General features: G+C 44.3%; 1 protein-coding gene across 4 annotated transcripts in view; it reads left to right on the forward strand.

Annotated features, from left to right (window-relative positions):
* Nucleotides 1–12552, forward strand: part of Acyp1 (acylphosphatase 1) — a 13789-nt gene extending 1237 nt beyond the window's left edge. Inside the window, exons 1-3 of one of the 4 annotated variants that reach the window (XM_028771873.1) lie at nt 4933–5052; nt 5289–5380; nt 12145–12552. In XM_028771873.1, the coding sequence (XP_028627706.1) occupies nt 5297–5380; nt 12145–12360 (300 nt within the window). In that variant the 5' untranslated portion in view covers nt 4933–5052; nt 5289–5296 and the 3' untranslated portion in view covers nt 12361–12552. Of the gene's footprint in view, nt 1–4932; nt 5132–5288; nt 5381–12144 lie in introns of those variants that run through there. The other 3 variants (XM_028771875.1, XM_028771874.1, XM_028771871.1) reach the window with 3 other exon arrangements.
* The last annotated feature ends 620 nt before the right edge of the window (nt 12553–13172 follow it).

The following is a 13172-nucleotide window of genomic DNA, read 5'->3' on the forward strand; positions in this document are numbered from 1 at the left end:
AGAGAGGAATATATGCCCTGTGTGTGTGCAGTTGCGCCTGGGAAGGCCAGAAGATGGCAATGGAGCCCCTAGACCTGAAGTCATGGCAACTGAGAGCTACCTAACAGGACACCTCAATTTCTTTTTCTTTCTCTCCCTCTCCCCTCTCCTCCCCTTTCCCCTCTCCTTCCCCCTCCCCTCTCCTCCCCTCTCCTTCCCTCTCTCCTCTCCCTCCCCCCTCCTTTCTCCCCATCCATATCTCTATCTCTCTCTCTTTTGGTTTGGTTGACTATTTTGTTTGTGTTTGTGTTTGTTTTGTTTTGTTTTGTTTTGTTTTGTATTGTTTGAGACAAGGTCTCAAAATGTAGCCTTGGTTGGTCTGGAGAGTGCTATGTATTCCAGGTTAGCCTTGAACTCAAAGCAATCCACTTGCCTCTGCCTCCAAAGAGCTGGAATTAGAGATGTCATGCCAGCACACCTCACCTGATAACAAACTCTACACATGCACACACCTTTTCCTTTGTCTTTCCTCCTTGTCCAGGCCCCTGTGGTCTGGCTTTTGCATTCTCTTGTTAACTACACAGCTACTAGTGTCCTTCTCTGTCGAGCTTCTATTGCTGGAGCCTATTCACTCAACAATATTGATCATTCACTCCCTTAAGACTCACTTCTCACTACTCCTGTGACCTCTTGGTTTCTTTTTCTCAGTCTTGTTCCATGTATTTAAGGTTTCTGGCATTTATACCTTCTTGCATTTATGCAGTAAGTATATCGGAATATACTTATTCCCTTGTGGCCTTCTGCATTTAGATAATCCCTGAGCACTCCTATTTTTGAGGTATGTGCAGTTCTAAGCAGTCTCTTCCTTACAACTTCTATTAGATCTGAAATTTGAGGGTCCACTCATGTCTAAAATTTGCCCTGCTTAGCAATAGTCTCTCTCCAACTACCCATCTGACACCTCCTCATGACAGTTCCTCAGGAGCCCCAAACTCAGTGTGACAGACACAGATCATCTCTGTGTTCTCTGTCTGCTGTTTCCCTGGTTCATGCCCTCTTGCCCTCAAAACCTCCCATTACCTCCTTGCTTTGCCATCTCTTCCAAATGACCTGCAGATTCTATTGGGTCTACATCTGCTGCTTTTTCTCAAAGTAAGTGGCATCCTCTCTCGTTCTGCCTGTGTTTATCACTGGAGTGGCTTTACCCTCCTCACCATCAGCCTCTGCTCCCCAAATCCATCCTTCTTGCTGTTGTCCAGATGTTGATTCTAAAAACTTCTTTCCCAGCTTTGTTGAGATATTAGCAGGACTTAGGCTTATCAACCAGTGGTAGAATGTATACCTAGAATGCACAAGAACCTACATTCCATTACCAAGCAATAACAACAACAATCAACACACACACACACACACACACACACACACACACACGGGGAAGCAGGAGAGGGAGAGAAAGGGATCACAAATAAAAAAGTGTAAGTAGTACTTTGGCAACACATATACTAGAAAGGAGTTGATACTGAGATTAGCACAGCAGCTGCTCAAGAATGAAATATATATATATTTTGGTTTTTCAAGACAGGGTTTCTCTGTGTAGCCCTGGCTGTCCTGGAACTCACTCTGTAGACCAGGCTGGCCTCGAACTCAAAAATCCGCCTGCCTCTGCCTCCCAAGTGCTGGGATCAAAGGCGTGCGCCACCACTGCCCGGCAAGAATGAAACATATTTACAAAGTGTGGAACTAGCTCAGTCCTGCAAACATGAAGACCTGAATCACAAAAGCCCAGTTTGGTGGACTTTTTACAGATTTTTGTTTTGTTTTGTTTTTTGTTTTTCAAGACAGGAACTTTTTACATATTTGTAATCCTACTTCTGCTAACGAAAGAATAGGTGACTCCCTGGATTCCCTAGCCCGTCGGCCTACACAGCAAGTTCCAGGACAGTAAGAGAACCTGTTGAAAGAGAAAATGGAGCCGGGGGGTGGTGGTGCACGCCTTTAATTCCAGCACTTGGGAGGCAGAGGCAGACGGATTTCTGAGTTCGAAGCCAGCCTGGTCTACAGACTGAGTTCCAGGACAGCCAGGGCTACACAGAGAAACCCTGTCTCGAAAAACAAAAAAAACAAAAAAACAAAAAAACAAAAAACAGAAAGAAAGAAAGAAAGAAAGAAAGAAAGAAAGAAAGAAAGAAAGAAAATGGGTTGTATCTGGAGAATGACACTCCACACTGTTCTCTGGCCTCCATATGTACACACACACACACACACACACACACACACACACACGAACAAGAAGATACACAAGAAAGGCAGAGGAAGTTAGGGAGGATTCACCAAAATGAAAATGCTGTGTAAAAAGCCATATGGAAACCTACTGCTTTATAAGCCAATTTAAAAAATGCAGGTTAAAAAAAAAATAAAGACTTAGAAGGGGGGGAAGATACACAATATATAAATATATATATATATATATATATATGAATCAGTATGAAGTGTGTTGTTTTGATACACGTATACATTGTAAAATGATTAAGTTGAGCTAACTGTGGTGGTTAATATTATTTGGGGGTTTCTATCCCACCTTTGATCATTCAGTTCCCAAATAAAAGATACAAAACCTTTATATTTCTAATTAGCCTTAAAAACACTAGAGCTGGGCAGGTATCAGCCCTCTCCGTTATTTTGTCTACTTCCTCGTCAATAACCCTGAGTTATAACTTGTCCTGTTCCTCCTGGGCCACTCCTACTCTGACTGGCTGGCTGCATGGCCATGTTCTCAGGATTCACCATGGTGTCTTCTCCTCTCTTCACCTCTCTCCTCTTCTAGACTTCAAGCCCGGCAACTGAAGTTCCACCACCTCTCTTCTGCCCAGCTATAGGCTATATGCATCTTTATTCAACCAATCGTTTTAAATTAAGGAATGAGGTTACATAGCATCACTTGGTGTAGTGGGGATCTCCTCACCCCTAGAGGCAACCAGGCCTTGGGGGCCAGTATTAAACATTACAATACTGCCGGGCGGTGGTGGCGCACGCCTTTGATCCCAGCTCTTGGAAGGCAGAGGCAGGTGGATTTCTGAGTTCGAGGCCAGCCTGGTCTACAGAGTGAGTTCCAGGACAGCCAGGGCTACACAGAGAAACCCTGTCTCGGAAAAAAAAAAAAATTACAATACATGGCAACAGATCAAACCTCAACACCAACTACTAAATCCTTCTCTTCCCTACTGACTTCCTGAGGAGCTGAGATCTGTGACTTAACCATTTTCTATCTCCCACATTAGGTGGAAGATATCTCTACAGTTCTGCCTCTCCTTAATAAATTGAGTCAGCCTCATCAGGTCTCAGCCATAGCTGTGCATGGAAGCAGTATCTTGGGAATAAAATGTGGGCATGTATTCAAAAGGTTCCCCTGAGGTCCTAATGCGCAGATGGTGTTTGAGAGTCCCTGGTTTCATGACAGCTATTTTTGCCTTCTTGCCTCTTGGTACTCTCTCTCCCACAAACTGGAGAGTGAAAGTATTCTTAGGAGTGGACTTTGGACTGGCTCCCTGAAACTAAATCCTGGCTTCATCACTTTCTGGTTTTGATTCTGTAACTTTGGAAAAATGCTGTCTTCTCTACAAGCTCTTTGTCAGTCTTTCCTGTTAGAATTAATCTCCTTGCTTCTTCATAACACTTTCTATCCCTGTTATAAAGCCGGGCTTGTTCCTGGCGAGCTCTCAGAGTTAATGACATGAATGACCGCGTTCCACACGATCTTGACATCCTGTGCGTGCATGCACAACTACGCTAAAGAACTCTTTGAGGGCAACGGTTGTACAGCATCCCTCTCGTACACCATATGGTGCTCCATCCATTTCACTACTCAATAGGTTTGGAATCTATAGGGGAATCTACTTTAATTGAATTTTAAAGAAATTACATCAGTCAAACACAATGTTTAGTGTTGTTTTCAAATATTGCCAAGGACACTGTTCAGCCCTCCTCCTCCTCCTCCTCCTCCCCCTCCTCCTCCTCCTCCTCCTCCTCCTCCTCCTCCTCCTCCTCCCAGTAGGGAGGCTTTATGACTTAGGAACAGAAAGCTAGTGTAATGATAGATTTCCATAGCTACCACGGCAAACCATCTCATCTTGCCAAGTCTGCCAGCCTGACATATTAACACATGGGGCCCTGGTGTTATGAAATAATATGATATAGACAAGCAATCCAAGAAGGAACAATAAACGCTACACACAATTTGCTTCATATTCTTGATCCTAAAAGTAGCTGAATTCCAATGCATATAAATCGTCTTATTTTAGCAACCCTCACCCACAAATCCCTCAGTAATTCTCTTTTTCTAAAAGCAAATGCATGCAACTTGGTTATTTTACTCAGATTTGTTGATTCTATTGAGATTCCTGAGCCATGAATGACTTGTCCGTGCTTTATTATTTGTTTATCAATTTTAAGCATAATCTTAGTAAGGTAGACTCTGGGTAGCAGCTTCCAAAACCCCAGAAAGAATGATTTCACCGTGATGTCGTGTGCATTTATTGTCCCTTGCTACTAAGTCAAAATTATGCATGACCCAGAATTGGAAGAGAATTGAAACAGGAAAAAAAAATAGGCAGGCCAGATTCTTCTATTACAGTCACTGACTGCTAACAGCCCTAGGCAACCAGTAGGCAGTCATGTCGGTGCTTAGTTTATGAATGAACATATTAAGTGTTTTATCTATGCCTTTCTATATGCATGGGAAAATGACAAGAGGTGGTATGCTTAGTGCCGGAAGTGGGGTACAGGTATGCAAAACAGGACTCTCAGCTTAAAAAATCAATCCCAGGCTCCTTCCACAGTGTGACCTAGTTGTCCTGAAGCCCCACCCTCAGGCGGGCTCTTGGCCGAGAAGCCACCTCTGATTGGTTAGATGGCGGTGATTGGCGTGCGGGGCAGCGTTGGAGAAGCCGCGCTCTAAACTTCCGGAAGCGGCGGTTAGCGCGGCGCGGGTGGTTGATCTGAAGGTCTTCGGGGCTGTCCTGCCGCTAGTGGGGAAGTCCCGGCAACTCGAGTGTCCGCTGCTCGGATCATCCAAGTGTCAGTGGAGGGGATTGCGGGCCGCATGGGGATAGGATGGATGGCGGCTTCAAGGCTGCAAGGGTAGCGGGGTGAGCAGGTGAAGGCCCCCCCAACCAGGGGCTTACGTTTACACCCACCCACCCACTTACTCCTTGCAGTTCCGGGACCCTGAGGTTCGGGAGAGGCCCCCGTGGTGTTGGGGTATGGGTGCAGCCCTTTCTTAGGATGATGTCTTACCTTGCTGTCTCTGACAGGTTTGAGCATGGCAGAAGGGGACACCTTGGTCTCAGTGGATTACGAAATTTTTGGGAAGGTTCAAGGGGTGTTTTTCCGCAAGTACACTCAGGTATGTGGCCTATAGGCTTAAGTGTCGGGGCGCATCACTAAGTGATGGACACGAGGCCTGGTTCTGACAAATGGGACCTGAGAGAGTGGGAAGGGAGCACCTGGACACTCTTCTGAAGGAGAATACCGCTAGCGCACCCTGTTGTACTGTCACCAAGCTAAGTCACTTTTATAGGAAAGCTGCCATCAAGATAGAGAGGTGGCGATAGGTGGACCGATCACAGAGTAAGTTACGTAATCACCCATCATACTTACGACAAGCTTATTCCTCAACTTCTTCACACCTCAATTTCTTTTCTCACCATGGGACATAACCCCAAGGATGTTTGCATGCTAAGCAAGCACTCTACCAGTGAACAACAAACTTGGCCTCTACCTCTGTTTCCCATCACTCGTCTCTCCAGTGCACAAGGGCAACCTTAGTTTCCCTTCTGCCTTCAGCAGAGTTGCCTTTCTGCTCACTACAGCCATTCTGAGGGATGTGACAGTATATCTCCTTGAGAATTTTCATTGTTTTAGTTCAAGTATCAAAGTATTTAAAACAACTCAAGTCATACAAGTAATGGTCTTCAGTCACAAGAAAAGAAAAGTACAAATCAATAACAGAGAGAGAACTGAATATTGCAGATTATCTGGAGTAATGCATTTTTCTTAAATTATGATAGAATATATGTACTGAAAACCTTACCATTTAATCATTTAAAAACACACAATTAGTAACCTCAAGTACATTCATACTTTCTTGTCCTATCACCAAGGAACATTTGAAGAACCTATCTCCCTGCACCCCCCCACACCCCTCCCCACACACTTTTTTCTTTATCACTACCCACTTAACCACCAGCTCCTGTCTTCCCCTCCACCAGCCCCTGGTAGTCATGACCCCGCTGTCCATGTATGGATATGCATATGGAGGTCAGAGAACCACTTACAGGAGTCAGTTCTCTCCCCTTCTACCATGTAGATTCCAGGGATCAAACTCAGGTCATCGGGCTTGGTGGCCAGCGCCCTAAGCCACCTGCCATCTTGCTGGATCTCTATAAATTTGACCGCTCTAGCTAGTTCATGGGTAGAGTCATAGTATTTGTCCTTTTGTGAGTGTCTTACTTCACTAGCATCCTGTCCCTAAGATTCATCCACATGTCCTGAGTAAGAACTTCCTTCCCTTTTTAAGGCTGAATAACATGCTGTACAGTCCCAGCGTGGTTTTGATTTGCCTTTTCCTAATGAATAATGGTGGGTGTCTTTACGTGCTTATTAGAGATTATATGTTTGGAGAACTTTCTATTCAAATCCTTGGACCATAAATTGAGTTATTTTTCTTTTCTTTTTGAATGTGTATATTAACACTTCTTTATCTACTCCAGATACTAGGTCTCTGTCTCTTACCATTTCCCCTTTTGAGTTTGAGATAAGGTCTTACGCTGTAGCCCTGGCTGGCCAGGAACCTAAGAGATATCCACATGCTTTTTTCTCCTGAGTGCTGGGTTTAAAGGTGTATGCTACCATGCCCAGCACTCTTTCTCTTTTTAAAATCTTATGTATATATGTACATCTGCAGGAGTACAGAGAGTATGTGTAGATGCCTACAGAGGCCAGGAGAGGGTGAACATCCCCTGGAGCTGGGGTTCCAGGCTCTTGTGAGCCACTTAGTGTGAGTTCTGGGAATGAACCCCGGTCCTCCGCAAGAGCAAGTGTTCTTCACCACTGAGCATCTCTCCAGCCTCTGCCTGGATACTAAGTCTCTTAGCGAATGTTCAATGCCAACATTTCTTCCATTTTGGAGAATTCCTATTTTTTGATAGTGTTCTTTCAAGCATCAAAGATTTTCTGTTTGTTTGTTTTGAGAAAGTTTCACTGTACAGCCTAGGCTGGCTTTAAACTCATGGTATTCCTACCAAATACTGGGATTACAGACATGAGCCACAATGCCCATTGGGACTTACTTTTGAACTCCCAATTTTGCTTTTTTGGGGGGAGGGGGAAGGGAGGCTGCACTTGTAGTGTTGTGATTTATCCTTTTAGTGACTTAAGGTCATGAAGAGTCATTCCTATGTTTTTTCCCTAAGATTTTTTGTGTTTTAATCATTTAAGTTTTGGGGAGTTTTTTGGGGGAGCAGGGGTTGCCTTTTTTTTGTTTAGCATTTGGGGACAGGGGGGAAAGCATTCAAGGCTCTGCCTGATGCCTCTCCTTAGCTCATGTGACTCTGCTTTGCTGGGAGGCTATGTAGTTCCTAGAGGACCAGACTCCAGAGGCCTGAGCAGCGCCAGCGTCTGCAGGATTTGTTCCCTCAACTGCCCCGCAGCGCACGCGCACACTTCTGTCTGCAGTACCTTCTGTCCTGGTCAGTTCCCCCTTTCCACAGATTTGGGGGAATCGTCTGTCCTCAGCCATCAGTCTCCATGCAGGTTCTTCTGCTGCTGGGCTATCCTGTCAGCCGGTTCTTTCCCTGCGTACTAAAGCAGAGTTCTAGTTATTCATTTGAGAAACTTTCTTTTTAGGTTGAAAACAAGAACTGGTGATTAGACTTCTTAAATTGTTCTTAGAAGGTTTGGCACGGCGGTGCACATGCTTGCAGGCTGGAGGAGTCGAGTATGGGCACTAAAATGAGCTCGAGACCAGCCTGGGTGCAGTAGTGAGGCCTGACTTCAAAAGCAGAAACTGAAAATACAGCCTGGGTGCAGTAGTGAGGCCTGACTTCAAAAGCAAAAAATGAAAATAAAACATTTATATATAAAATTATATGTATATATATTGGGGGAGTGTATAAGCAGGAATGTTTTTATTGGCTCGCGCTCTCTCTCTCTCTCTCCCTCCCTCCCTCCCTCCCTCCTTCCCTCTGTATGTGTGTATACATCCATGTGGACATCAGAGGACAACTTGTGAAAGTCACTTCTCTCCTTCTACTGTGTGTGTCCTGGGGATCAAACTCTGGTCATCAGACTTGGTGCAAGTAACACTTGCTGCTGTGCCATCTTGCCGGGCCATGGAAAATGGTTTATGATATGGTGTGAGCATATAGGAATTTCCTTTCAAAGAAGCCTATTGGAATTTCACTTTACTCATTGTTTTGTTCATTTCTCCTGGGGAGACATGAATAAATGTCTGCTCACCCTAGACAGGGTACCAAGAACAGACCAAACAAATGATTCCACCCCAGGGTGGCTTGGTAAACCAAAGAGTTTTAATTTTGATTAAACACAAGCAACTTACAGGCGACAACAGTATGCAATTCCCAGCCACCCCCATCCTTAACCATCGCACGTATATAATGCCAGGGAGGGACAGGGTGGAGTTGCCTTTTATGCCAGCTAGTGAGCTGCGCTGAGAGCCCCCTAGGTACTGCTTTGTGACCACCCCCCCCCCCAAGGATTCAATGCTGTTGGGTCTAACATGAGGGGCTTCTCCAGTAATCACAACTGCTATGCTATTAAGCCCGGAGGACAGAGTTCTCCAGCACTTGGATACTCAAATGTCAATCAGCAAGCAGTATTACGATATCATTTAAAAACGAGTAGAACTTAGCACACAAATAAAACCTGTTGGAAATTTCCATTCTCCAGTGGGTCAGAATTTGGAGTGTCTTGTTCATAGGAATCGAGGCCAATCACATTTCAAATTAGAGATTTATTTGACTGATATAACCCCCTGCTCAGAACTGCACAGTCATGCTGATAGCTGCTTGCCATCTATGGTGATTTAGCAGCTGGAGGCTGCCAGCGCCGCGGCTTATGTTGAAGCACAAGGGTGCAGTTAACAGTTGGCTGGATGGGATGCCATCCTCAGAACGCACTCCAGTCTTCCTTTATGTCTCTCCCTTGGCACTCAACAATACGCACTGTAGGTAGATCCTGCTTTTCTTCATGCCTTAGCACCCATCCCTGAGACTATGATTTGATGGAAATATTTTTGTTCATTATGCAAACACGTCTGCTTTGAGTATAACTGCTTTGATGGACGCTCCATCCAGTTCCTCCTCAAAACATTATTTTGTGTGTGTGCATAATGCTCTCCTTGGCATATACTCCAGCAATTTCCCACATTTGCCAGGTCAGGCTGGCATTCCACATGCAATCATGTTAGCTCCCATACTCTTTTGTAATCCAACTGCTTCTATTACAGATAATGATATAATATCTTAGTTATAATTTATGTAGCAATAAAACTAGCTCCAGTACATCACTGTCTTTCCTAAGTGCTCGCTTCTGCCACGGCTTAATAATGAACACTGAGGAGGAAAAGTCCACACGGCAGCTAGCTGCTCTTCATGAGCATGTACAGCTCTATTGTTTTACATTCTTTTCCTTATTTTTTGTTCATTGGTGTTTTGTCTGCCATTATGTGTGTATGAGGGTGTCAGATCTCCTGGAATGGGAGTTACAAATGGTTGTGAGCTGTCATGTGGATGCTGGGAATTGAACTCAGGTCATCTGGAAGAGCAACCAGTGTTCTTAACCACTGAGCCATCTCTCCAGCCCCCACATGTTCAACTTTAAAGATGCTGTGATTACTTATCAGATGAGAGAAACGAAACACTAGGAGAAGGTTTGGAAAGGTGGCTGGCATGAAAGTCTCCTTCAGAGATGAGCTTTATTGGGAGAATTCTGTGACCTTGGGGTCTGTGGGAGGCCTTGAGGTAGGAGAGCATTAATACCTCAGATCAGACAATGTGGCAGGGCTTAAAGGCTTTCGTTGAAAACTCAGAGAGGAATGAGAAAGTGGTTCAGTGGATAAAGGCACTTGCCACCAAGACTGGTGGACTGGGCTCAATCTCCAGGACCCACATGGCAGAAGGAAGGAACAGACTTCTGCATGCAGTCCTCTGACCCCCATACTTTGCTATGGAATGTGTGCCCCACCCCTATAAGTGTAAGTGTAATTAAAAAGGAGGAGCATCATTAAGAAAGTTAACTTAGGAGCCTGTGTAGACAGCTCAGCAGCCCATACTGTTCTTCCAAAGGACCCAAGTTTAGTTCCCGGAACACATATGGCTCATAACCAATTCTAATTCTAGCTCCAGGGCACCTAGCACTGCCCTCTGCTGGACTCCATAGGTACCAGCACTCACACAGTCACATAGCACACCTTTGTCTTAGTTAGAGTTTCATTACTGTGAAGAGACACCACGACCAAGACAATTGTTACAAAGGACAACTTTTAATTGGAACTAGCTTACAGTTTCAGAGGTTCAGTCTATTATCATCATGGCAGGAAGCATGGCAGCATCCAAGTAGACATGGTGCTGGACAAGAAACAGTTCTAAATTTACAATCAAAGGCAGTAGGAGACTATCATGTCTCATACTGGGCAGAACTTGAGCATATTATATATTACCTCAAAGCCCCACCTCCACAGTGACACACTTCCTCCAACTTGGCTACACCTCCTCCAACAAGGCCACACCTCCTAATAGTGTCACTCCCTTAGGCCAAGTATATCCAAACCAACACAATAGTAAAAATACTTTATTTTTTTAAAAGGGGAAGAGAGGTACCTACCACAGGCATGATAGGGGTAAAGGGAATGCTCACAAGAGAGAGCCTTCAAGGAAAGCCCTCAAACAAAGGGAAATATCTGACTTTTATGTTCTTTCAATATTAGAGTTTGTCAGTTATTTTTAGCGATTTAGTTTAGGATAGCCTATAGGATATCGCCTACAGGATAAAGAACATTGAGGAACCAGGTACTGGATAGGACCGTATATTAGGGGCTGTGAGTTATGAGACTGTAACACAGCAGAGAGAGCTGCAGCAGGGACATGGCCTGATTTCTCCAGGCTGCTGATCTGGTCTCTTAGAGCAGCCCGTGTTTTCCACGGCAGGCCCAAGATCTAACAAGAAAGGCCAGTGGACACCTGATAGCCGTAGAGTATTGTGAACCCTGAGCATCCAGAGGCCTCCCAGCTGCTTCCCTTCTCCACCGAGTGTGACAGAAAGTGGGCTTTGGGTGCAATGTAAACATGTTGGGTTAGAGTTCCTCCACAGTAAAAACAGTGATTGTGTTGCCCAGGAAATTGTGAAATACTGTGTAATGATCTTTAAAGATACAACGGATCCCTTCATCTGGATTTGTTTAGGTGTGGTCCTCGCTAAAGGCAAAGGGGAAGGTCAAGTAACTCGAAGCTTTTTCTGTTTAATACACCCGCTAGATTGCTGATTAGGAAAAGAGAAAATGAGGGTTGTGGGTATAGTTTCGAGCTAGAGTGCCTGCCTCAGTAACATGTGCGAGGCCCTAGGTGAATCCTCAGTACTGTAAAACTAAACTAAAACTCCAGGTCTTTCCCACCTCATTTTATTTGGCTAGGCCTGATGGTGCACTCTCAATCCCAGCACTCAGAAGGCAGAGGCAGGATGATGGCAGAAGATCAAGGCTAACCTGGTCTACATGATGAGTTCTATCTAGGCCAGCCAAAGCTACATAATGAGACTGTCTCAAAGAAAGAAAAGAAATGAGCAAGCTGTAAGCATTAGTAAATCATTCGGAAGGCATCTTTTGGGGGCTCACTCTAGTGCTTAACCACAGGTACTATGCAATGGAAAATGCTGCAGAGTTCAAATGCTGAGTTTTATAGAATAAAAATGGGAAATGGAATCAAGTGGCTAAAACATCAGCCATGAGATCCTCTTGGTGTCTGTTTTGATTTTTCTGGACAATGTCAAATTAGTTTCAGTGGTTTGATACCAGGCCAGGATGCTGGTCAGAGATTCTCATCTCACTGTGTTCTGTGCAGTCTCACTGTAGCTCTCTTTCTCTCTTTCCCTTAGGCTGAGGGTAAAAAGCTAGGTTTGGTGGGCTGGGTTCAGAACACCAACCGGGGCACGGTGCAAGGCCAGCTGCAAGGCCCAGTCTCCAAGGTACGCTTCATGCAGGAGTGGCTGGAGACAAGAGGAAGTCCCAAATCGCACATCGACAGAGCAAACTTCAACAATGAGAAAGTCATCTCAAACTTGGATTATTCAGACTTCCAAATTGTAAAATAATGACACGAATTTTATTTTTTCAAAATAATCTCACGCTTTTTTTTATCGGTATATAAAAAAATAGAACTACTCTGTGCTCAGAATTTGTTAGTAAGTTATTTTGGTTGCATGTTTGAAAGTTACCGAGTATTACATGTATGATGAAATACAAATGTGTACAATTCTAACCAATAAAAATACATTAGAACCTTATGCTTACATTTTTTTTCTTTTAATTGTTAGTGAACTTTTGGGCAACATGATTCAGTCATTAATAATGAACAATGAATTCAGTCATTATTGTGAGGGGAAGGTTTTGACGTAGTTTAAAGAAGTCTAAAAGAGAAGTAACTTTGTCATTTCTTTAAATTGCTTACACGAGACTTCATATGTAGTAAGATAAATGCCATCAGGTTGGGTTGTTAGGTTTGGATGATGTGTTGCACTGATTACTTTGTTTTTCAATCTTTTGGAACATCTACTGTCATTCCTTTTCCAAGGGTTAGAAATTCAGATAAAAGCCGGGCGGTGGTGGCACACGGCTTTAATCCCAGCACTTGGGAGGCAGAGGCAGGCGGATTTCTGAGTTCGAGGCCAGCCTGGTCTACAGATTGAGTTCCAGGACAGCCAGGGCTACACAGAGAAACCCTGTCTCAGGAAAAAAAACAAAAAACAAAAACGCTAACCCAAGGACCGATCCCATTGGACTGCTGACTCAGTGTATATGCACTAAAGGCCACATGAAGACAGACAGCCACACCCAAGAAGGAATCCTGGCATTAATCTCCAACTTGTCCCAGAACTGGAAAGAAAACAAACAAAACAAAATAAAA

The sequence above is a fragment of the Grammomys surdaster genome, unplaced genomic scaffold, assembly GCF_004785775.1.
Source record: "Grammomys surdaster isolate TR1022 unplaced genomic scaffold, NIH_TR_1.0 210, whole genome shotgun sequence".
In the NCBI taxonomy this organism is placed as follows: Eukaryota; Metazoa; Chordata; class Mammalia; order Rodentia; family Muridae; genus Grammomys; species Grammomys surdaster.